Consider the following 27,992-nt stretch of genomic DNA (forward strand, 5'->3'; position numbering starts at 1 on the left):
TGACGTTCCTTGTGATTTCGACTGGTTGTGACTTGATTTCTTGTGAGGCGATGAGTGGTTGTGTGTGACGTTCCTTGTGATTTCGACTGGTTGTGACTTGATTTCTTGTGAGGCGATGAGTGGTTGTGTGTGACGTTCCTTGTGATTTCGACTGGTTGTGACTGGATTTCATGTGAGGCACTGTGTGAGTGTGTGTGACGTTCTGTGTGATTTCGACTGGTTGTGACTGGATTTCCTGTGAGGCGCTGTGTGAGTGTGTGTGACGTTCTGTGTGATTTGGACTGGTTGTGATTGGATATTTTGTGAGACGCTGTGCAAGTGTGACATTCTGTGCTGTAAACATGTTGTAAACTGCTTAATTCGCTTGTTATTTCATAGAGTAAAGTTTAAGATATTGTAAATCATAGAGATAATTCATTGAGATTTGTAAAATTGTGTCATTTTATTCTACGAATACCGTAATGTTGATATATTCACTGACCATGGAGCATGTGCAACTTTTTCACTCTTATACAAAATGAGCCGTTGTACAATTTCCAATGACTTGATTATTGAGGTATAAAAACCTCAATTTTTGCAGATGGTCCTTTTGAGAATATTTATTATTTACACAATTTTAGTTTTTGCATTTCCACGAGAAAGGTGCGCTGTACTACACAGTCTCGACGCGAGAGAGCGGATCTATTGATGGCATATTTGGACTGTCGTAGTATTGTTAGGATTGTCGAGTAATGTATAAAAGTGTGTATTATTTGATTAAAGCACAGATGGTGTGAATTTATAAACAAATGTTCTGTACTGCTTCACATATAAAAGGTAAGTAGAAAAACGTTTATGTTTAGGTAATATAACTATCGTGTGCTGTATTCTATTAATTCATTTATTATTCAGTATCTAGACGCTTACAAATTTGCTAGTCTAGTGCGAAAATTATCTAATTTCAAGGATTTTGATATAATCGTGTCACTGTTTCATTGAATTCATTTTTTTTTTTTTTTGATAAACAAATATTAATTATATTTCAAGGAAATATTACAACGCTACTGTTAGAATACATATATGTGGCATGATAAATGTGTGGTATATGAAGTAATTTGTCCCGGGGGAATTCACCGACACGCATCACGTAACATTTATGAACAATACATGCAAAAATTCCAGTTGCACCTAACGGTGTGAACAAATGGGAGAATTAATGGACACTGGAAAAGGTAAAAACAAGTTGCTATCCTTCAAAGGACTGCAATACGTAGATCGTAGGTATAGTCTCGGTGGATATAAAAAATGTATAGAAGATTTAAAAAAAACAAGACTTGAAACATGCAAATATTCCAGTAACAAGTCTTATTGCTAGAGTTGTAATGATGATATATCGCGCCTATTAATGGATATGAAGTATTCATAGCTTTGACCTTGAACCTCAAAATTAAAAGACTTTTTCAAAAAGAAAGATTAAAAAACCACAGTTTTAGTATTATTTTATGCCTTTTTCTATGTATTTATTGTTCTTTTTATAGTTTGTTTTTATTGTATTACATGTAAAGCGCTTTAATAGGGTAATTGTCTTAATTAGATAAAGCGCTATATAAATGTATAATAATATTTGTATTTGATCTAGTCCGTAAAGTTCAGATTCAACAGGGGATACAGTCTGATCTAGATATTAACGTTTGAGTTTCATACCTTAATCCAATGATATAAATCTGGCAACGAAATACCTTAATCCAATGATATAAATCTGGCAACGAAATACCTTAATCCAATGATATAAATCTGGCAACGAAATACCTTAATCCAATGATATAAATCTGGTAACGAAATACCTTAATCCAATGATATAAATCTGACAACGAAATACCTTAATCCAATGTTTAAATCTGACAACGAAATACCTTAATCCAATGATATAAATCTGGCAACGAAATAGATCAGTAAAGTTGGCTACTAGTAACCAGCTACTAGTAACTGGCTACTTAAAAAGAGAAAAGTTGGCTACTAGTAGCCAGCTACTTGAACCACGACAAGTTAGCTACCAGTATCCAGCTACTAAAAGTAAGAAAGTTAGCTACTCGTAGCCAGCTACTACAAAATATAAAAGTTATAATTACTGATAGCCAGCTACCAGTTAAAGGTTAATGAGTTTGAAAATTATTATCTATCAGATTTATTTCTAAAGAGGACGAGGAGTCGTATGATATTTCATGCTCAATTATCCCCAATTACATAACGTTGCAATGCAAAAATACGAATAAACTGTTTCAAGTGAGTGTTTACTTTGAAAATGATACGGATTGAATTCAGACCTTCATTCATTTGATATACCATCCATTTTGAGATATCTGCTACTTTCACAATTTGATTCGAGTTACCCTGAAATTTCAACATTTGTGTGAATACCATAAAGAACTTTGTGTTTGTATTAGATATCTGACGAATTTACGACTATAGATACAGATGACAAGAAGAGATAGAGGGTGTTTTGATACGCCACGAATTTTCAGATATCGCTCTTAAGGACATCAGCTACTTATACATTTTTGATTATCGGTACAATGAAATTTCAAGATCTGTGTGAATACCTTAATGAACTCTGTGTTTATATTATATATTCAACTAACTTACAACGATACGTATGGCGAATAGTGATATATTGGGTATCGTAATATGTCATGAATTTTCAGATATCACGCTTAAGGAAGTCAGCTACTTATACCTTTGGATGGCAGGTAACCTGAAATTTTTAAGGCACTCCATGTTTGCATTGGATATCTCATCAATTTACCAATATTCATGTGAAGAGGAGTGGTATTAGATATCTTCATAAGCCATCAATTTTCAGATACCACCATTAAGGAAGTCAGCTACTTATACCTTTTGATTTCTGGTAACCTGAAGTAGCTAACTTTTCTTACTTTTAGTAGCTAGCTACTAGTAACTGTCTACTAGTAGCTAACTTTTCCTGGTTCAAGTAGCTGGCGTAGCCAACATTTTTCTTTTTAAGTAGCTGGTTACTAGTAGCCAACTTTACCGATCTCAACGAAATACCTTAATCCAATGATATAAATCTGACAACGAAATACCTTAATCCAATGATATAAATCTGGCAACAAAATACCTTAATCCAATGATATTTAATCTGTCAATGAAATACCTTAATGCAACATGGCAACAAAATATAGATGCAAGCTTAGAGGCTTGAATGTCGTTTTTCATTTTAAAAGTTCATTGCAACTTCACAAATAATATTCATTTTTAGAGATGAACAACATTATGATTACAGTTGTAATTTATAAGCGTGTTGTAGCGAGCGATATTTTTAAATACTATAATAGCCAATCGAATACGAAGGTGTAAGATAGTATGAATGAATGATTGGAGTTTGTTTAGTCACGTGGTGTGGGTCGACCTTTCAACTAAATGACAATCGAGTAATTAATATTCATACTAACCTCACTGATATAAAAAGGCAAGTTCCCGCCGCTTTCATTTACCCCATGCGATATTAATTATTGAAGTGCAACCTTCACGGTCACTCCAGAGACGTTGAGAAATATAATTTAAAACTTCATTTTATATCATATTACTGGAGTCCTGGTAAGATTTACACTTATACTTGTATTATTTTATTCTATTGATAAGTATTTAATTTCATTGGCAATGTAACCCAAAATATTGTGTTCTATGTGCTGTTAATGCCATGTATGTTTAAATGTGCAATGTCTAAATGTCTGTTTAAATGTTGTGCGAGTATTTATGTGTTGTAAGAGTTTGTGTTTTACTTATAGTGTTTTGCCTTACACAATAAATATTGAGTGAGAACCCAGACCAACAATTTGTTCTATCTTGGTTGGACCCTGCGACAATCTATTCCTTTCTTTGCTGACCGGTGCTGTAATGGCTATTGTTATGTAATAAATAAATTAGACCCCATAATATCATATTTTCTTTTATCAACAACACTAAAAACTGTTTTCACAATCTATACAAAACCATTTCTTCTTTACAATAATTGTTTATAAGATATTGCTGATTTTGATAAATATGTACTTTTGCATGTGCATGCCTATGCATGTGCAAACTGACATTCCGTTTATGGTTTAACTCGCTTATACAGGGTCCACGATCAAAACGATAGTTAATAGATACATTTACAAAACGAACAACTAATTTCTGTAAACATAATGAAATACAAAATGAACTCTTTTTTTGCTCAGAACACAGGGATGGCGCTATGAATTTTTAAGACAAGTCCCGGGCTCATGATTTAAGAGCACCTTGGGTCCCATAGGAAAGGGATCAACTGAGGGTAACAAAAATAAAATAAAACTATTATTCTGACCGTTCAAATTTTCTCCAAAGAAAAATGTTCCATCTAATTCCTATATTACGTGTAATAACTGCTGTCACAGTTTGTCCGTAGACGTGTGTTTACCTGTTTACGGATGTGTGTCGATATTTCCGCGCCAAAAAAACAAAAAACAAAAAAAAAATCCGTGAATTTCGCTGTTCTGTGAAAAAAAATTAAGGAGGATTTATTTGTGGATTTGTATTTATTAGTAAATCCCTAAATTTAACAGTTCTACGGAAAAACGCGCGTGGAATATCGATAGAAAAGCCGCGACCTGGAGATGTAAAGTGGTACCTAGAAGGGTGCTGTCAAAATACTAGTAAACTGACATGAACGAAATATCCCTGGCGGAGGAATCCGTGAGTGGGGACATCCGAGAGCGATGCCTGATTTAGTGTTGAATCCGTGAGAGGGTTACACTCACGGGTCACATTAGGAAAAGTGTGGTTAAGGTAGTACTCTACATCGTCATAATGGCTGACTTCCTTTAAAACATGGATGAAAAAATCGATATCAGCAATATTTGTCTTTTCCTTTTCCATTTTAATACCTAGCCGAGTAGCTCAGTAGGTTTGAATACCGACTGCTGAACTGTAGATCGCAGGTTCGAGTCCAGCAGGGGTTTTAAAAAAAAATTCAGATTACCTTCTACTAAAACTGTATTTTTTGACAAAATAAAGTAAATTTGAAAATTTTCAACTTCAAAATATTGTTGTACATATCCTCCACTTTTCATCTACATCAAATTTCTCTGGTGTAGCATACCTCCTTAACGGATGGGTCAATGACTCTATATTGTACTGCAACATGCAAACGTGCAATTTTGTTCTAGTTTTCCGAGTATAAAAGTCTGTACACATAAAGCTTAGCGTATTACATGTAATATATCGCACAGACAACACTATTATATGATTTATCCAATCCAACACGGTGTATAAGCATAACGGAATCTTCTCGTTGAAACAAACATCTTCGGATTAAAGTGCTATTTCTGCATACACGCTCAGGAAGTTTTCTCTTTTTCTACTGAAAAACATTTTGACAAACCCGTAAATAATACTTTCCACGGAATGTAACTGATATTAATCTCAATATTTAAACTCTTGATCTGTTTTCATTTTATAACGACATCCTCGTGATAAATATTTAATTTAGATTTAAACTATATTTTATTCACAAAGTGAATGGGATCGGGCAGCAGGCATAGCCTATTTAAGCCCTCTCCCTACAACAAGGTCAAGTGTGAAATGGAAATACAAGGCACACACATATACAAATAAATAGCATATACACCAGAGAACACTCACATGAATTTGCACATATATATAAATAGCAATAGATAGACTAAGAAAAGTTTTGATATATGCACACATACATATGCACATATGAGTAAATGAAAAGAAAAAGAAAAAATTGAAAAGAATGAAAAACAACAAATAAAATGAGAACTGAAAAATATTTATACAATTTGAAAGAGAAAGAAAGAAAAGTAAGGATATATACATGTAACAAACAAAAGATAAAAAAAAGAGAGAGAGAGAGAAAGGGGGACAGTACCGGTAAAGGGGAAAAAACTAAATACCAAAACTAGAAAATTGTATAATAGACAAAATATGAGATACTTAAAAGAACCTATTAGTTTCCAAGATATACATGTACTTTTGACCAATTTCAAAAATCTTTTCATTGTATTTAAAGCTTAAACATATAAAAGTAAATTCAGTGTTAAAGGAACAGAAAGTTACATTTCATTGATAGACGAGATTAGTTTAGTTCTATGGTCAGCAAACTCAGGACATTTGAAGAAGAAATGAAAAGAATCTTCAGTATGGTGGCCACGCCTATCACAAGTAGCACTATCTCGCGAGAAGTGAGATTTAAGATCAGCATTTAAATTACTTGCATTGTTTCTAAGTTGACAGTGCACAATGTTACCTTTACGTTTACTGATATTAAAAAGTGTATTGGGTTGTAAGCAGTAGAAATTTTAAATGATGCAAGTGAGGGAATGTTTCTAATGTGTATTGGCAGATCATTCCATAACCTGATTGTGGAGGGTAGAAAACTATTCATGTACATGTATGATGTGGTCTTAACTTTTGGAAGAATAAATAAGTAATAAATATAACTTTGATATCGCACACGTGGCTCATCGGCATTGTATTGCATATACTGGACGGGAGTGGGAAATAAATTGCATTTCTTTTAGCTTCAACAGGTATATGATAAGGAAATTAAGACATATAGATATGCATACATGTACTTGCAATATTTTGCCGCATATTGTGTTTTAAAGACACTACATGTTGTATATTGACAGGCCTAGTTATAAAGGAAAGGATCCTTTATGAGTTGGGCACCGGACACTTTCAGATCTTCATTCACTGTTGATTTCTAGCTTCGAATTCCAGACTTTAAACATATCGTTTTAAAACAAATCGTATGTAAACTTCTAGGCACTTGTTTCCGTAAATAAGTTGTAACGTATGGGTACTAATGACAACAGAACACTGTGATAAGTTTACAGATGTTACAACTAATTTACAGAAACAAGTGCCCGTGTGTAAACTGAAGATGCTGTTGTCATACCCGCATGTGAGAGTTCTCTCCGTCGTATCTCTGTAACTAGCAAAGACGCCGCACTGGTTACCATATAACATAGCCTATATATTCTTGTTACATTTGTCAAGATGCATTAAGTATTCTGTTGGGCAAAATGTCGTAATTACGACTTATTATCTCGTTATTACGACTTATTTTCTCGTAATAACGACTTAATAAAATTATCTCGTTATAACGACTTATTATCTCGTTATTACGACTTATTATCTCGTAATAACGACTTAATTATGTCGTAATTACGACTTATTACCTCGTTATAACGACTTATTATCTCGTTATTACGACTTATTATCTCGTAATAACGACTTAATTATGTCGTAATTACGACTTATTATCTCGTTATAACGACTTATTATCTCGTTATTACGACTTATTATCTCGTTATTACGACTTACTATCTCGTTATTACGACTTATTATCTCGTAATAACGACTTAATTATGTCGTAATTACGACTTAATTATGTCGTAATTACGACTTATTATCTCGTTATTACGACTTAATTAAGTCGTAATTACGACTTAAATTTTTTTTTTATATATTCTAATTTGACCCTTCTAGGCTTTCGTATTTATCAAACATTACGGTAAAACATATTAAATTTTGCAAACATGAAATGTGCCCAATTGCCAAAAAAATGGGGTCAAAGGTGAATAGGTAGAACAAATCTGTCAATGGTGTAACAAATATATAATAAAGGGGGAAGTGGATAAATAATAATACCATATACTTGAAAATGGCATGAATAATTGCAAAAAAGCATTAAAATTGATATATTTTGGTCTGATGTTTAAAAAACTCAGTAATTCTATAATTAAACTGACACAAAATGGCATATCTGAGACACTATCTTAAAAGCCTTCCTCTCTTTTTAACATGATACCTGCATTATTACAAAATGACACAAAAATATTATTACAGATTAAATAGATTCATTTAAATCTTATTTTAAGAAAAGTTTGATACTGATGTATGACCATCTATGTCTGCGATCAAGAAAATTGTTCATGTAACACCAATGACAAAATGTGTTTGACCACTGACAAGTAAATTACACCACTGACATAAAAAGAACAGAAGTGGACCCAAACACTTTAACAGTAAAGCTAAAAATTAATCAATACAACCCCCTTGAATAATTTCATACATATCCATTCAATGAAAAAGAAATCGGACAAGAATATTTTTTGCTTGTACGTACAAATGATGAAGGTGTGTGTTACACCACTTATATTGTCGTTACTCCACTGATCATAGTGTTTGTGTAAATTACATATGCAATAATAAATTATGTCAAAGGTAATCACTAAAAGTGTCAATATACTTGCACCAAATACAAATTTCAAATATACATCTTTATTAGGTCACCTGAGTTACCAGGTGACCTATTGCTTTTGGTCTGTGTCTATTGTCATGCGTTGTACATTAACAATTGAATGATTTTAACTTCTTGATAACTACCATTCCAAATTCTGATGCATCCTTGGGACAACGGGGGATAAATTGTAAATTTCAGGACACCTACACCCCTGGGGCCTCAGGGGATGAACAAAAATTGACCCAGTTTCAAAAATTTTCTTTACAACCGCAAATCTGTAAGGAAAACTAAATTTCATGAAGAGCAGGACGTCCTCTGCCACAATTGTACATTTCATGGTCCCTGGGGTATAGGATTAAGGTTCTGATTCAGTGAGTCCAGGGTGGGGACCAAACTTAGCATATAGTGTGTATGTGTAAATCATTTAAGTAACATTTTCCTTAATGCTTTTGATACTAACTTTAAAGTAATTGGATACTTAGAAGGAGCAGGTCTGTTTTTTACCAAAATTGGAAATGGGGTAGGGGTGTGGTAAAATGGTCATAGTGATTACATGTGTATGGTTGCAAATGGACATTGTTTAAGTGTGTCTTCTTTTCAATAACTACCTTTCCAATGGGATCCATTTTTCACATTGCAGCACGAGTTAACCCCCCCCCCCCCAACCCCAATACAAAGGGCGCACAGCACGTTGAGATCCTCAAGTGATTGCATCATTATAAGGAATATATAGATAATTTACCATTTCTTATTGTAATTAAAGTAGACCTATACTTGGCCTACGTCACAATCAAATGTAAATGCGGAACCACGCTTCCGTTTTCCGAAATGTGATATTCTAACGATATCCATTTGATTTTTACATGGCGATACGATATATGAATATCCGATATCAATTCCTTCCTGGGTGTTCTTATCTTCTTATCAGTCAAATTTTGTGGTGTTTTATTTTAAAAGGGGGGAAGATAGAGATGATTATAGCTTTAGAAAAAAATCGGTTGGATAACAAACAACATTTTGGTGGATGAGGGTGTCAATTATACATTGTACATGTCCGTGAGGCATTCAGTGTACATTTGCTATTTATGTGTGTAAAAGTTTTACTATGATCCAAATGTTCAACATATGGAATTGTGGGGCACCAGAGAGTGGGGGAGACAGATGGGAAAGGGGGAGGACAGACCAATTCAGATTTCCACGAGCATCATGATGATACTTCTTTTGTGAGGATCCGGGTTAGAATAGGTTCCAAATTATCATCAATAAATACATGGTACGCTCATGTAAAAAAGAAAAGCTCACATTTTACTGCTTCAGTGACCACAGATATCGTAGTTGTGTTCGCTGCTACAATGTTACAGATATTGACGCAAGCTTCAAAGATCAGCAGCAAATAATTTGTTTTATTTCACCGACCGTCATGAATTTGTCAGTTTTTCCTCATCCTTTCTTCTTTTTCAAAATTATTGGGGCGGATGCAATAGTTCCTTATTGAGATTGCATCTACTTAGACCGGCGTAAGTGGTGTACGTGTACATGTACATATATCCTATTTATGTACCTGTAAATTATTTCATGACCTGTAGAGATTGATATAAAACTTTGTCTCAGGATATAAGATATATTACACATTACACGTATACATTAATGATATAAGCAAAATCATCAAAATTCAGTTTGTTACTTTCGTTTTACATTTACATTGTGCAAAGCCTCTCTAGAATATTTTTTTTTTTCAGATAAAATGTAAAATTTAATTGTAAACCACATGTATCTTATAATAGTTGTAGTTTAGCATAGTTCAAATTATTATTCAAGGTTGTAAATATGCTCAAACTTCACATTTCTTATATGATAATGTATAATTTTTCAAGATTTTAAGGGGGTGTACTTGTTGTAGAGCTGATAATTTCTAAAATAATACGTCAACATATGATTTTCTTACTCAAATCCTTGTTCTAAGATAATAATCTGTAAATCAAAAACAATTAATTCAAGGTTTAGTCCATAAAAATTAAGGAAAAGACCCATATTGACGTCAAATGGTATTTCCTACAGTATTTCCTTTAACATGTTTGAGCTCACAAGTATACATTGTGAAAATATTTATTCCAATTTCAGTGTGCGAAACTAACTTTAAAGTCCTATAGACTTTCGGTCCATAGTCATTTTATTTCCTATAGACCACAACAAATTCCTATATAGACCGAAATTTATCATGTAATATTCATTGTTATTTAAAAATAAATAATAGACACAAATTCGGTTTGGTAATTTGTTCATAGTTTAATTATAATATTATTCTTTTTTCAATTTCATGCACGTCAAGCTTTTCAATAAGAATTTTGTTTTAGCTCAGTTTCACTGCCTTGATTCTTCATCTAAGTCACATTTACTACGTTTCATTTTCTCATGATTTTCTGCGACTTTAGCCTTACTGGAACTTGTTGTACTGACCGCTTTCTGTTTGATTCAAGTGCGTGCACCTTCCACATATTTTTAAATCCGTTCAACAATGTTCAAAAAGGACATTCGGAATTTGCACGAAAATGGCGTACATTGAAGTAAATATCAAATTCCCCCCCCCCCCGGTTGAAAATGGAATAATCTGATTCGAATGATTTGTAATTACATTGTGGAACATTTTATTACAGCTAAGGGGTGAACAGAAACATCAGCAATGAGCATACTACATATAAACTGGTCCAACTTCTCATAGATGTTTAATAAGCGGCGGGGAACCAGTTTTTTTTACTCAGAATTTCTAAAAAGACAAGTCGGTCTATAGCTGTTTTGATCGTTATAGACCAACTCGCTTTTCTATAGACATTGTCTATCGGTCTATGGTTAATTTTGCACACTGCAATTTATTAGAATAAATGATTACATACCATTAAATAAAGGATATATAGTCTATGTTGCTTATTACAGCCCATTTGTTTGGGAAAATAATGATTAATAAGAAAAATAAAGAAGGAGGAGTGCATTTTCCTTAATATTGATGGGGTGCTTATTTTTGAGAAGTAATAACAATGAAAATAGCATGTCAACATATATATTTTTCAACGTCTATCTATTACTGGAATATATATTTATCTTGTAAAGGCAATTTTTTCATGATTGAATCCATTTAAGGCCGAGTATAGATCTACCAGTTGAGGAATTTTTATAGAAATCGTTTCCAGGTGTCTGTTATTATATTTTTACATATTACTCATGAAAGTTTTCGTATTAATTGTATCATAACTTGGACAGAATTAAACATCAAATACTGGAGATAGGTCTATACCCTCCCCCCTTTTCCATTCTCTTCAATTTGATGAAAGGTATATTCTAAAAAGTGTTCTTTGTAAAATCGAAGAAACTAGACCTTAATTATGATTTGTAATACCATTTTCTAATAAACTCCATAACTTGTTATTTTGTCAATGGAAACACAATTTAGTCATTGGTGTTACATTAAATATACAGCTAATTTCAATAGTCTAAGACAATTGTCAAATGGAATATGTATTGCAATGATCCCAAAAGTCGCAATTTCTATTAATAACAAAAGAAAAATTGTAGAAAGTTATAACATTAAGCATTTATCCATTGTCTTTTCTTGAGAAAATTGTAATGTCAGTGGTATAACAAATTTAGTCAATAGTGTAACACTTGAAATATCTGATATCTAATATATTCATATGATGGCTTTGATTTGACCAAAATGACCTACCTGCAGATAATAATGTTAATTGTGACTAAATAAGCTAAATCAATTAATTTATCATTGTTGGTTATTTAGAATTTTACCATATAATACAAACATGTCAGTGGTGTTACAATTTTCCTCAGTTGTGTAACATTATTCTTTGTTACACAACTGACAGTTACACCAATGATGTATTGAGGTTAAATATGTCGATGTAGCCTTAGGAGTACCTTAAATACAGATAGCAGCAAGCTACATCTAAATTAGATCTATAATAGGAACTATGGATGAACATCCCATGCTTCTAGTTTGAAAATTATCTGTGAAATCAGTGTTACACCATTGACTTGTTTTAAACTGTACTCATTAAACCAAACTTACCAAAATTGAAAATATTTCACGATCACAAATCATACTGTTTCAAGCATTGTTTTTTGGTGACAGGAAGTGATTTCACTAAAGACAGGGGGTATCCACACATCAATTTGATATAAATTTCCCAATGTATTTTTAAATTTTACATCTGTTACACCACTTATCAGAAATTTTTGTACATGAATCTTTAACCTTCTGACGATATTTTGTCAAAAGTTGAGAATCATAATTTCATGAAAAAATTCAATAGAAAGTACACTATTATATGGTGCAAGTTTATTTTTAAAATGAAATATGAAATTAATTATGGTATTGTATCTGAAAGAGAAGATCGGGATTTATTGACAGCCTCAAAACGCCAATTTCCGTAGGTTGGGGTCAATTTCTTCTTTAAATGTATGATAGAAATTAAAAATACGCATTTTAATGACACTTTATTTATACTTGATTCATGGATATTCATTTTCCCCCATTTACATAGCTTATTAACAAGATTGTTTGGAGTGACTGAAAAATCTGTGAAATTTGATAATGACCCATATATCTCTGTTGCACATATCTAGTTGCATTGTGTATTTTGACGGGCAAGTGTCCCCGGGTCATCCCAACCCCTATCAGTTTTGATTGATCAAACATCTTTAAAATGGTTGAGATTCAAACCCTTGATGAAAATATATTCTTGCTGCACATGACGCAATGCACTGAACCCACATTTTTGTTCGTTGTTTAAATGTGTAGACAAAACTTAATTATGCTTGAAATCTACTCACCGTGGGACCATCACCTGGCTAATCTACTCAGCTAGGCCATTATTCTTTAAATGAATATTTAATATACAAATATTGCTAATATTTATATTTTCATTCATGTTTTAAAAGGAAATCAGCCATATGACGATGTTTAAGTGATTTACATGTATAATGGTACAGACTGCCCAGCAGGGGCCCTGCTATACATGTAAGGTTGCAGCGACGTGTCGGTAGTGACCAACCCTCGGATCCCCATAAATCTCGGGCGGGTGGGCGGGAACGGATCTTCTTGAAGATACGGGGATGGGTAAGTCCTCCGAAGGATGTTGGATAGGTCCATCTCCTCCCTCCTGCAGTCGATTACCTACCGTCACGGATCCCCATAGTATAATTGGGAAACGGGCTTACTGCATTGAATTAAAATCAGTGGCGGATCTAGAATGGGGTTACGGGGGTTGCAACCCGCCCTTTATTTGACTATCTTTCACAGTAATTATTATTTTCTTTTCAGACCCCCTCCTTCCTTAAAATGTTTAAAAATCCACCGCTGAAATTTATGCGCCCTCTATCGGTCACAGTCATAGGCGCCTGGGTCAAGGATATTGTTCTATAACCTATATGTAAACAATGGAGGAAATTCGAACCACGAATAAATATTTCTCCCTGATCTATGGTGTCTCTTTATACATTTTTTCATGTTCCGGGAAGCTTAAATACACGTGTCATTATCACAGAACACTAATTTATCCACGTTTTTAAAAATGTCTTATCTCACTGATTCATAATATATAACAGTGGGATAATACATTTTTTAAAACGTGGATAAATTAGTGTTCTGTGATAATGACACGTGTATTTAAGCTTCCGGGAACATGAAAAAATGTATAAAGAAACACCATAGATCAGGGAGAAATATTTATTAGTGGTTCGAATTTCCTCCATTGTTTACATATAGGTTATAGAACAATATCCTTGACCCAGGCGCCTATGGTCACAGTCTTCACCGTTCGTTGGCGTTTACGGAAACAGCCGAGCGTCCTCTAGTTACGGAACTATGAAGACCTCTGATCAGATACGAAAACCAAACAATATAAGGCTTTGTACTGGTGAAACGTGCGGCGGTCAAAGGTCACCTTGATAACGAGATATGGTATCTCCTTTTTTCACTTCGTATTATTAAATGTGCCAGTTTGACTTTGATGATGAGGTTACGGGGGCCGTGAAATTAACGTTTTTCATTTACAAGTAAGTTACTTTTTTGAGTCATCAATAGGACTAAACTCAAAAATGATATGACTATATTTCAATAGAATCTAGGTAAACAATATTAATGAGCTTTATAACTTGATTACTTTTTAGATTTTGTGCGATGATAACCAGGCTCCAGGCTGATAACTTTGAATGTACTAAATTTATGATTGACCTACAGTTACTTTCATATTCAAAAGAAATCCAATTCACTAATTTATACTGTGTTTCGAAAATGATTGATTAAGATCAACACATATTCCATTACAGTGACCCCGATTACTTCCGATTACAAATTATAGTTTAAACTTAATTTCTTTTAAAATTCTTTCAATGATATCTATAGCACATGTATGTGTGATATACGTAATATGTCTGATGTAAATGTTCAATTACACGAGGTCATTATCACTAAATTTTAAAGAAAAGCAAAGAAAAGAAAAAAGGCTCCAAGATTTGAATAAAGAAATGATTGAACATTAGGATAGATGATCTGAAAATTATAGGATTTGAGAATGATCACTGTTCGCTATCTTCCCCCATTTTTATATACATGATATCATGAAGTGGCATATACCATTGCTAATCAATGTCAAGTGGAGTGGTCTGGGGGTAATCTACATCTAAGTGTTGATGTGCTGAAAACGATAGCTATGATTGAATAAAGATAGCGAGCATAACTCTTTATCTTCAAACCACTGTTCCCCAGTTAAATAAGCGAACAGGTCCCAATTTCACAAAACTTTCGTAAGATATTGACATATCGTAAGATTTGATATAAGATAGTCATCTAACTGATGATTTTCTTAAGAACATTGACAGCTGTTTCATAAACTTTCATATTTTTATTATTTTTATCTTAAGATACACCATAAGTTAGATTGAACGAATAATCAATACTTTTTTATCTTATGTAGTCTTTCGTTGTGTGCATATTACATCAAACCAATTCATATTCTTCATTTCTTGGATATATGAATGTACTTTATAGCAAAATTGGTTTGTATAAACAATATTGTAGCGTATCATTGTTCGCATGTGTATATTTAATGCACTCTATTGTATGAGTGTCTCGTGTAAATATAGGTTTAAATTACAAACAACAGATTCCAAAGAAATGAAATTTATCATGATTAAAAACAAGTAGGTACATGAACATGTAATTATCTTTGGCAAAAACGGATTGACTAACACACTGTACCCAGATAGAATTATAAATCTTTCGCTTTTTATTATTTTTTACCACATTTTAAAATCAAATATGGATAATTAGAAATTATAGGAATCCCTCTTAAAACGAACCACACACTTCATATTGGGAGGGAAAACAGAATTATTTCAGTCCACCTTCACCCCCTCCCCCCTAACACACACACACACACACACACACACACACACACACACACACACACACACACACACACACACACACTTTTCCAACTAGTCATACAATTCAACGAACCACGGGCTCATCTGTGCATTCTGTTCGATATCCGAAAATGTCAAGGCAGTCAAATTTTCAACGACAGAAATTAGATATTTTAGTTTTAAAAAGAGATTTAAAAAATTTTTTTTTTCAAACTCCAGCAAAAGAAATCAAGAAAAGATATTCCCATGAAAGGACAGCTGACGAACGTTTTCAAAAAATGAAAAGAAGAAACATTGATTTTCTTTGAAAACCGGTTCTCGCATTTAATCTGACGACGACACGGTTTGAAATAAGCTGCCACCTTATTTAGTTTGATCTTTTCAAGACACAATATTTACCCATTGTAAATCACGAGAGAAGTTAGGAAAATCCTAAGATACGACACATTTATAGATAAGGGATGAACTTCGGAAAAGTGTTTTCGTCAATTTGATTAAAATCAGTTCCTCTGTCAGCTCCTCTTTTTTTTTTTTTTTTTATTGTCGCTACACGAGGAGCGGATCGAGGAGCGGATTTAAATCAGATTGTTATTTCGTTTGATCTTAGTTAGCTAATAGAATGAAATATATTTTATTGACATTAAAACATCAAAAGGATTAAGCACAAGTTCAACAACTTGAATAGCCTTCTCACAGTGCAACAATTTGTGATATTGCATGCCTTGCAAAATTTCAAGAAATAAATGAATAATAATTGATCATTGAAAGTCTGATTTATATAGAAAAGAAGTTGAATTATATATCAATATATAAAAAATTAATTATTCAAGACTTTCTAGAAAAATGCCCACATCCGTTAAGAAAAAAATTTGATAACAATTTTATGTTTTGTGTATCATATAGGTCGTTCTTCTTACACTGACTTTGACTACGGATTACTCCGTTTACCTGATCAAGATATTGGGCCCACGGCGGGTGTGACCGGTCGATAGGGGATGCTTACTCATCCTAGGAACCTGATCCCACCTCTAGTATATACCAAGGGGTCCGTGTTTGTACAACGCTCTGTTTTGTATTGCTTACAGTGGTTATGAGATTGATGACTCATCGCTATCTTCGCCTTTATAGGAGTTATGAGATTGATCACTGTTCGTTGTCTTCGCCTTTATAGGAGTTATGAGATTGATCACTGTTCGTTATCTTCGCCTTTATAGGAGTTATGAGATTGATCACTGTTCGTTGTCTTCGCCTTTATAGGAGTTATGAGATTGATGACTCATCGCTATCTTCGCCTTTATAGGAGTTATGAGATTGATCACTGTTCGTTGTCTTCGCCTTTATAGGAGTTATGAGATTGATGACTCATCGCTATCTTCGCCTTTATAGGAGTTATGAGATTGATCACTGTTCGTTGTCTTCGCCTTTATAGGGGTTATGAGATTGATCACTGTTCGTTGTCTTCGCCTTTATAGGGGTTATGAGATTGATCACTGTTCGTTATCTTCACCTCTATAGGAGTTATGAGAGATTGACCACTGTTCGTTATCTTCACCTTTATAGGGGTTATGAGATTGATCACTGTTCGCTATCTTCACCTTTATAGGGGTTATGAGATTGATCACTGTTCGTTGTCTTCGCCTTTATAGGAGTTATACGATTGATCGCTGTTCGCTAACTTCGCCTTTATCGGAGTTAAGTTATTGAATACAAGTAGTTTGTTCATTAAATTATGTCTTGTTGTAAAGATGACTTGCATCTCAGCTACCCTTCCACATGAACAATGTGGATAATCTATCAGTTTACAACGATGTAAATCAAATCTCAAAATACAGTTGCGTCTTAACCTTGTGTGAACAATATTAAAAAATCTTTCCCCATATCAAAAATATTTGAGTGGTTTTACAACTTTGTTTTGCACACATTTCTTAAACGTTTTGATAGAAGTTGCTTCCCTTGTTTTGAAGCTAAGCGTGTATATCAAGAATTAAAGAATTGTTGAACTTTTCTAACCTAATGGATTTGTCTTTTGGCAATGAATGATTTCAATAATTCCTAGTAGAATACCATGAAGCATTATATTTTGGAGGTAAATAGGTACTACATTTTGAAGGTAAATAGGTACTCTATCTCGGAGGTAAATAGGTACTACATTTTGAAGGTAAATAGGTACTGCATTTTGGAGGTAAATAGGTACTACATTGTGAAGGTAAATAGGTACAATAGTTTGGAGGTAAATAGGTATTATATTTTGGAGGTAAATAGGTACAATATTTTGGAGGTAAATAGGTACAATATTTTGGAGGTAAATAGGTACTATATTTTGGAGGTAAATGGGTACTACATTTTGAAGGTAAATAGGTACAATAGTTTGAAGGTAAATAGGTATAATAGTTTAGAGGTAAATAGGTACTATATTTTGAAGGTAAATAGGTACAATAGTTTGGAGGTAAATAGGTACTATATTTTGGAGGTAAATAGGTACAATAGTTTGGAGGTAAATAGGTACTATATTTTGGAGGTAAATAGGTACTGAATTGTATTGTTACGAGCTTAGATCTATCTCTTCTAACTTCCAAAGGTTCCCAATCTGTTTCTAAGTAAAGTGAATTTCTAGAGGCAATTATTGTACTACCTGCAGTTACAGTGTATTCTTGAAGCAAAATACTGAACTTTTTCTAATTTTTCTATATCTACATTTGTACATCTAAACCATACTTAAATAGCACATTCAAATTGTGGTTTAATAAAAGATATATACATTTGGGACAGAATACCCCTCGGATATATTGCCGACAAGTAAAACTTCCCCCTTAATCCGAATATCACAAATGATTTCGGGAGGATGCCAATCGGCCCAGCTATTTTTTTTTATTCATTGTATACCATTCATCTTATACCGAGCTTGATAAATTTGTTATTGTTTTAATTAAACAAGGGGACATTTCTACTATATAGTTAAAATACCCACACACCGTGCTTACAGCTCGCCATTGGGAAATCAGTCAGCAATATATTCATTTTGTATGAATATAAACCCTTCCATTTGTGATTTTGTTTAACAAAAGTATACTGTTTAGTTTGCTTTTCCCCATTCTTTTCTTCCGACTGCCCACCCCCTAAGAAGATGCTGCATGCCTGAATAGTTAAATATAATTTCGTGCATTGCCATTTTTGTTGATAATCTCACCTTGGCTTGTGATCGCTGATACTTGAGATTGCAGCTACTACTAAGTCTAGAGGAGTTTCGAAAGGTTATACACCCCTACCCCCTTCCCTCTCCAACTATCGTCATAATGAGGCAATACTGTTTACAAGTATGAACTTCACATTGAACAAATGATGAATTGACGTGTTACAATGTACATTAAGCATTTTCCAGGTTGTTTAAACACTGATTACAGACCAGGAGAAATCAATTTGAAAGATTAACAAAACAAATAATGGAGTTTCCTATTAACTCATATCTCAAAACAAGATTTGCATTCATGTCGACCCGTGCAATGTCCCCGCGTCTTGTGTTTATCGCTGCTATGTGATAGCCAAGTAAGGCTGAATTAAAATCAATATTACTAACATTCAAAATTACTATCAAGTAGGTAAATTTTATTTACTTATTTATCTTATTGTACTATAACACATTAACCAAATCAACACAATCTTTGTAGACCTTTTTATAACCGACTATCACATATATCAAAGACAAAATACACATAGCATGCATATATACAGACATATCACAGATTAATAAAAAAAAAAAAGAAAAAAATACACATTCCATGCAAGAATAAACAGATAAGAAGGACATAAGATTCAGAGAAAGAATAAAACACTACAACAACAAAAAGTAGACGCCACATAAAAAGCAGCAGCAAACACGCAACCATATTCTCTAGCCAAAGCTGTCAATACACGGTGTTCCTATTTCGGGGACACCGTGCATCGTCACCCTTGGCTAGTGAATATGACACGCAACATACTCTGTAATAAATAAAGAAAACTACGATCGGAAACACGAGGTTAGAGATATATATACATGTATATATATATATATATATATATATATATATATATATATATATATATATATATATCTATATATATATACGTGTGGTATTAAGAATTAAATAAATACAATTTAAAATTTATCTTAATTTTTATCTCCGTAAGGCTGGTAGTACTGCGACGATAAAGAAGACAAATTAGATTCTACTATAAGCCAAGAAATAAAACCCCAAACAACCCCCAACCCCCTCCAAAATCCCCCACAAAAGCTGCATAGATAAAAAGAACAGAAACGACGTATGCACAAACTGCAAAACTATGTACACTGGACCTAAGATCTGCATAATTTCCAATAACATGTGGAGCCAGACCATGTGGTAATAAAACTTTTAAACTGACTTAGGGTTGTATAAGATGCTTAGTTTCATTTGGTATTTAAAAATTCCAGATCTTAGGAGCACTGTACCTGAGAGATTGCCGTGCTTACGCTGGGTACAACAGCAGTATTTGTATAAGTGTAGTGAGATCATGAAGAATGAGGGCTGGATTTATTTACAATTTCAAAGCTTTCCATAGCCAGTGTACGCAAACGTCTCACTTTCAATATGCAAATTCACAATCATTATGCATGGCAGGGAGAGCACTTATCTGTAGTTTTTCCATTTTTATAGTAATCTTATCAGAACAAAATTGCCAGGTAAGAGGGCAATTAATAACTAAAATTTGATAAAATAAAGGAGCGGGTCATGGCGAGCTTACACTGTACACAGGCGACTAAGATCCTATTCTTTTCCAAACGTTTACACAGATACGGTCACCGCGACGCTCGTGACGCTATATATGTTTGGATGACGTGCAAATCTCAACGCGAGGCGCACTGGACACCAAGGTAAGGTTTATCATGAATGTCGGGGACGCTAAATTAACTTGTACCGTTAAATCTGAATAACGAAGAATTCAAGTGAACGTGCATGCATGCAATACTTGGGCTCCTAAAGGGATACTCAACCGATTTAACAAGAAAAACGTTGATTTCTATTAGATCGTAATGAATCCAATTCTTCTCGTGCGTGTTTTGAGCAGGATTTAGTTCACATTAGGCATCATACCAAACTATTTTCATATTAGAATTTGAATCCTTCAAGAATTTATGTGCCGAAAGTGTTGTGTGCAAAATAAGTAATTTATAGCACGAAACGTTGACGCTGTTCAGGTTTTGTTGTTACATACACTGTTTGGGTACACTCATGTGTACAGTGTACAAGTCGATTGGTAGGCCATTCTTGGCACACTGATTTTGACTACGGATAACTTCGTTTACCTGATCAAGATATAGGGCTCACGGTGGGTGTGACCGGTCGACAGGGGATTCTTACTCCTCCTAGGCCCTGGTGTGTCCACGGGTCCGTGTTTGCCCAACCCTGTATTTTGTATTGTTTATAGGAGTTATGAGATTAATCATTGTTCGTTATCTTCGCCTTTATAGGAGTTATGACATTGATCACTGTTCGTTATCCTCACCTTTATAGGAGTTGTGAGATTGATCATTGTTCGTTATCTTCACCTTTATAGGAGTTATGAGATTGATCACTGTTCGTTATCTTCACCTCTATAGGAGTTGTGAGATTGATCATTGTTCGTTTTCTTCACCTTTATAGGAGTTATGAGATTGATCACTGTTCGTTATCTTCACCTTTATAGGAGTTATGAGATTGATCATTGTTCGTTATCTTCACCTTTATAAGAGTTATGAGATTGATCACTGTTCGTTATCTTCACCTTTATAGGAGTTATGAGATTGATCACTGTTCGTTATATTCACCTTTATAGGAGTTATGAGATTGATCACTGTTCGTTATATTCACCTTTATAGGAGTTATGAGATTGATCATTGTTCGTTATCTTCGCCTTTCATGTTGAAGTTTCATGTCATGCAAATGAAGCAAATATGGACGTTATTAAATTTTGAGTTTCAATGGATTGCAGAGGCCAAACTACAGTGTATATAGAGTGGGACTGTTAGAAAACAACCTTGACCCGTATCGTACTGATACCCCGGATGTACGTGACGCGACTGTAACCGGGTATCCTTGCGAAGAAAAGAATCCGGTTTTGGAAAATGGATAGGTTTATTGAAGACTTCAAGTGTATTGTACAAGCAATCTGAATAAAATGAGGTCCTTTCATCCGCTCACGTTGACCAACGATTAGCGGCGCTCATATTCAAATCATACCCATTCCTATTCACCACAGCTAAGTGCATCGCTTGGGGTCAAATTTACTATTAAAGAGTACTCTTTATACAGTACATTCGACCCCAAGCGATGCAATTACCTGTGCTATTCACATATGAATTGTAATTAACAAAGGAATGAATGATAAATTTTAAATAGACTCTTATATAAAAGAAATTACTCTCAGGCGCTTTACATGGGTATAAAGATGAGGAATGCAACAATAAAACACAATCAAATAAAATTAAAGAAATTAAATGAAAGTATGACATAAAAACTTACATTTGTAAAATCATCAAAATAAATTACTACCGCTAAGGTTTTTGAATACTCTAAATTGGGTTTATTTTTATCTCAACGTTTTGTTGTTTATATGAACGGAATAAATTAGACATTTATTTCAATTTTTTTTTTTAAGTAATGAAATCGTATTAGCGATCATTTTACTGCGAAACAAAGCATCCCCCTAAGTTAAGCGGTTTTTAAAAACGTTTCTCACGTGCAATGAATCACGCATAAACTCTTGACTTGGGTAACACATATAATGAACGGACACGTTGATTGTGAAAGGATGCGGAAATTTATACATTTGTGATGAATTGTTCTTAAAAATATATATATATATATATCGGTTTTCCCCAAATTTTGGATTGACAACAAAAGGTATCGTTTTATCTTCCGGTGCAGAATTTCCTCTGTACAAAGTCATTTTAAATGTGAGGAGTAAAGATTATCCACGCAGTTTCCGCGTAAGTATCGAACGTTTCATACATTTAATTAAACTTCCTCATGTGTGTGCAAAGGCAGAAATTCTTGATTTAACTTACTACGGGTTTTAGAAATTAAAATTATTCAATATCATTTGCAAGACGCAATTTGATTGGACCAGACTTTCTTTATATTCTTTATATCGTAAAAACTAAATTGCCGTGAATTCGCGTCTTATTGATGATCGGCGTCTTAGGAATATGGGGATCGTCTTGAAAAAGGATATGCAGTATTTAATGTAGTAGATGTATAACGAAGTGCATTCGTCGACATGTAAGCAAATAAACCATTTATTGCTTCTTTTTTTAAATTTTTTACTAAATATGAATCAACTGATAAGAACTAAATGAATTTCAGCTCGCCTGAAGCTGAGACTCGCGTTAGGTACTCTGATCATAATATGTCCAGAAAATCGCCCGTCTGTTGATGTTTCACATTTTCAACTTCTTCTAAGTCGAGACCATTCAATCTGGCACTCGTCATAATTCAGAAAATGGCGTTTAATGAGAAATTTAAGATAAACCACCATGGACATCATCTACCACGAACACGTTATAATGAAATGGTAGTACATAATATATAGAGTTTTTTATATACAGAAATCTCGATAAATAACATTCCTAGCAGCAATCTTTTTGGAAGGGGCTATCCATGGAAAATCAGTTCATTGTCGGTTGTTGAAACGCGTTTAAAATGTACAATAGTGACCATGTCGTATACATTCAGGTTACTACAGATCGTGGGATTGTAGCAGACTTTGGGTGTACCCCAGTAAACATGTTACGGTTAACAGATCGTGGGATTGTAGCAGACTGTGGGTATACCCCAGTAAACATGTTATGGTGAACAGATCGTGGGATTGTAGCAGACTGTGGGTATACCCCAGCTGTAAACATGTCACGGTGAACAGATCGTGGGATTGTAGCAGACTGTGGGTGTACCCCAGTAAACATGTCACGGTGAACAGATCGTGGGATTGTAGCAGACTGGGTGTACCCCAGTAAACATGTTACGGTTAAAATGACGTATCTGATCATGTGACATATCTGAGTCTGTAGTCATCAAATTCAAAGAGTTTCTCGAAACAAGTTAAGTTGAAAATTGGATTTTTAAAAGTCTGATAAGTTACTCAAATTTTGACTGCTCAAATAAAAGAAAACTCAAACTTAAGTTTTGAGATTTTTTTTTTCGCGACATCCAAGTCTGGAGCTACAAGTATAACCACACATAAATCTACGTATACATGTAATAATTAAAACGTTGAATTCGTGGGATAGGGGTAAGATGAAATCATAGAAAATCAGATCCCCTCGCAACAAAAAGAACCACGGTATTTATTGTTAATACTGTACTAGTATAGGGATTTATTTCGAACGTAGCTTGCAGTGATCTAGCCGTCTATAATGAGGCTTGAAAGTTAGAATGGCGGAAATCCTACTTCACTGCACAGTTAATGGATCTCCTTGTAAAGCTCATGTGTCCTGCTTCTTTGAGAGTAATGACAACCGCATTCAAATTCAACTTTATTTCAAGTGCACTGTATTAATATGTTTAGATATATTATAATCTGTTCATGTAGATATCAAGTCGATATCGACTGTACATATACAATCCAATGTGTTTGCCTTCTTGATATGTACATTTATTGTTTGATAGTGAGGGAATGATAAAGATTTATTCACCCGATAAATCGTATTCTCTGGGGGCGTTTGCCCTCCCTCACTATCTTGCAATAACTTGTTTATTAATACCAAAACAAAACAAGACTTTATAAATGGAATGGAAATTGCGCAACAAAAAAAACAACAAACAAACAAAAAAATACTGCGTGTGTCCGTTCATTTATATATGGGTAGCTGTTTTGCACTACCAGTAGCACCACGCCGTAAACGTATTAGAATACATACAAAGCAGCGAAATAAACGAGATTGTTAAGTTTCCTGTTGATTACACGATCTGTGATGAAACTTACAAGAAATTCGTGTAAAAATACCCTTTTCCGTCTTGTAATGACGGTTTACATCATGTGGAGTTTATGGAAACCCACAAGGGATGCCGTACACGACGTCCCGCGAGACACAGTGAGGGTATTTGTAGACTCAATCACGTGATTTTCTCAACCAATAATCGTAGTGTCATTCCTTTGAGGTTTGTAAAGATGTCAAAGGCAAAATACATTCGAAACATTTATTGATTGTGTCGTGATTGCGTATATTTTATGATTTTCATTACATGCTCTCTCTCTCTCTCTTTTCAGATTGTCGTAATCTGTGACTTCCATGGCCAATTTTAAAAAGATTAAACGTTTCCTGTATCTTTTATGTTTCTGCGTCGTAGCGTCGTGGTATATAGTGATGAAATATTATTATGACAATGTGGAAATTACGTATCACAATATGAAATCTCATTTGGCTTGTGTTTTACCCGAGAACTTAAATCCCTTTGATCCTGGGGTTATGAAGTTCATATGGGATGTGCCGTCTATAAAATGTGCCGATTGGCCTTCCCTTGTTTATGTGGATTCCAAAGGCCAATTACAGAAAAACAAAACAGTCATGCTCAGTTTTGCTAGCTATAGTGATTTGTCGTGTACATATCAAATTGTGACACGTGGAAAGGGAGATATGGAAATAAGTATGGAACCGGAAGTGACGTTTACTTCAGGTGATTTTGTACCAGCTGATTTTTTTTACGTTGTTTGTAAAACTCCAGAAGGAAAAGTCATATACAGCAACATGCATCATAACATCAATAACAGACATATATTAAAAGAGGAGAAACTTAAGAAAACATCAGATGAGCAGATGAACGTCTTTATCTATGGAATTGACGCAGTTTCCCGTCTACACGCGGAAAGAAAACTACAAAAGACAATGAAATACCTTAAAAATGATATTAGTGCATACATATTCGAGGGGTATACCAAGATTGGGGGAAATACGTTTCCCAATATAGCCCCACTTCTAACAGGAAAAGCGGTGGGTGAACTACCAAACACGACGGGTTTTCTCGATGAATTTCCTTTCATGTGGAAAAAATTCTCAAAAAAGGGTTATGCTACATTCCATGCAGAGGACTGGCCGGAAATTTCAACATTCAATTCTAACTTAAAAGGGTTCAATGAGCAGCCTGTTCACCACTACATTCGACCGATGTTCCTTGCATTCGACAGTGTGTCTTTTTACAAAAATAAATTAGATCAGGCACATATGTACCTGGCCGATAAAGGGATCCGACTAGGGAGTCAAGGGGGTCTTTGCTTTGGGAATAAGCCCAAGTTCAAAATTATCATTGACTATTACAAACAGTTTATTGAGCGATATGGTGATAACCTTCAGTTTGCTCTCAGTTGGAATAACGAACTCTGCCATGATTACCTTAATAATCTGCAACTTGGAGATAATGATATTTTTCAATTTGTTCGCTGGCTTCACACAACAGGTAGATTAAATAACTCGGTTTTTATATTCCTTAGCGACCATGGTTACTTAATGAACGAGATTCAAAATACTTTCGTGGGCAGATTCGAGGCGCGGATGCCTCTTTTGGCTGTGTCCATACCGCCGATACTGAAAACTAAATACCCTCACATACACTCAAACTTATTAAAAAACACAAAGCGATTAATCACCGTGTATGATATTCATGAAACACTGAAAAATATTTTGCAAGCTGATTTTACAATTAAAAACGTGAGCTACACGAAACTTTTACCTCGCGGAATCAGTCTATTTCACGAAATTCCCAAATCTAGATCTTGTAAAGACGCGCATATTCCGGAACATTTTTGTCCTTGTTATTCGTCTCAAAAAGTATCAGTCAGGGATCCAACAGTTCAAGAAATTGCCATCTTCATTACTTCTAGAATCAATGACAAATTTCAGCACCACCACAAGTGCCAAGAGTTGAAATTGAAAGAAGTCAATGGCGCATCAGTGGTAGACTCAAATCTCGTTAAATCTCGTTCAAGATTTACAATACGCAATCTTATATACGGATCAGACATTGATGACAGACTTCGGAAGCGGTATATCATAACTTTAACAACAATCCCAGGGAACGCAAAATTCGAGTCGACGGTGGAAATGGCAAAGAATGGTCACATGACGATTCTAGATGACGTCATAACAAGAACAAACATGTATAAGAACCAATCAGCATGCATAAAGGAGAGGTTACTAAAGCCATTCTGTTTTTGTTCTAATAAAAAAAAATAGAGAGAGAGAGAAAGAGAGACTCGGTCTAGAACGTCGCTTTGTCACTGGATAAGTACTCTGTGATGACCGCGGGCATACTTCTATAAACGGTCAGTAAGAAGTCCCTTTACGACAATATTGCGGATTTCATGAAAAGAATGCCGCCATGAAGCATTGCAGTTCATAACCTCATGCATTTTCAAAAATATAATATTTTTTTATATATATTTACATTCTACTTTTATTTCTATATAGTAATTTCCAGCTGCTAAGATAGACGTATTATATTTATCAAGATTCATACGCGCATTGTTTACAACTGCAGCGCATTCATGAAGAAAATAGCTATGATTTAAATTCGTAAAGATATTAAAAGCAAAAACATTTCAAATGTGAATGATACGAAACATGAATGCTTTCAATATTGATAGAAAATAATGTATCCCCACAAAAGTGTTGTAGTTTGACTTTTACCGCATGATTAAACAAGTCTGTGTAGTGTTTCATAAGCCATTAAGTAACAGCTGGGCAGTATTATATATATTTATAGCAATATAATGGCTATTTATTTTTGTGCAAACTTTTCTCCATAATGGTTTTTTTTCTCTCTCTCTAAATGACACAATCTAAAGCTTTTTTGTGACACTTCCAAAGAGATATTTTTGTTCTTTACCTATAAAATACAATGTGCTGCATGTGAATATCTTTTGAAATCGTGATTTCGCGCAATGTGTGTTGCATGTGTGTCGTTTATTGCACGCGTGATTTATTTTAGCGGAATGTGAAGCTTCGTCCTGAACTGTGTGCTTGTTTGCAAATGTGTGCATTTCCCCCCAATATTACCAGCATGTATATTTTTCTATGCCTTTATATTTTATTAGAAAATGCAACAAGTCTAGAATACTCTTTGACAATACATGATTCCAATATGTCAACACAGGGACTTAGTTTTTACATGTGTATTGTGCTTTCATTGAAATTTTTCAGCACTGTTGTTTTTATTTGATTTTGACTGAACCTAAATGTTTTGCTCAATGGTGCATGTTTGAATAAACATGTGCAGTGTTCACG

General features: G+C 34.2%; 1 protein-coding gene across 7 annotated transcripts; it reads left to right on the forward strand.

Annotated features, from left to right (window-relative positions):
* Positions 1-27,988, forward strand: LOC125665684 (uncharacterized). 7 transcript variants are annotated; one of them, XM_056152383.1, is made up of 3 exons: positions 14,199-14,350; positions 20,532-20,612; positions 24,983-27,988. In XM_056152383.1, exon 3 carries the CDS (start codon positions 25,005-25,007, stop codon positions 26,940-26,942), a length of 1,938 nt encoding a protein of 645 aa, XP_056008358.1. In that variant the 5' UTR covers positions 14,199-14,350; positions 20,532-20,612; positions 24,983-25,004; the 3' UTR covers positions 26,943-27,988. The 7 variants fall into 7 exon arrangements, with proteins under 7 accessions (XP_056008359.1, XP_056008358.1, XP_056008356.1 ...); XM_056152384.1 differs by lacking the exons at positions 14,199-14,350; positions 20,532-20,612 and adding an exon at positions 1-816; XM_056152381.1 differs by lacking the exon at positions 20,532-20,612 and having other exon boundaries at positions 14,230-14,350.
* Positions 27,989-27,992: the final 4 nt, after the last annotated feature.

The sequence above is a fragment of the Ostrea edulis genome, chromosome 10 (assembly GCF_947568905.1).
Source record: "Ostrea edulis chromosome 10, xbOstEdul1.1, whole genome shotgun sequence".
NCBI lineage: Eukaryota > Metazoa > Mollusca > Bivalvia > Ostreida > Ostreidae > Ostrea > Ostrea edulis.

What these genes read in the sequence shown, in the direction of transcription:
- LOC125665684 (XM_056152384.1), top strand. Translation starts at nt 25,005, where the DNA reads ATGGCCAATTTTAAAAAGATTAAACGTTTCCTGTATCTTTTATGTTTC.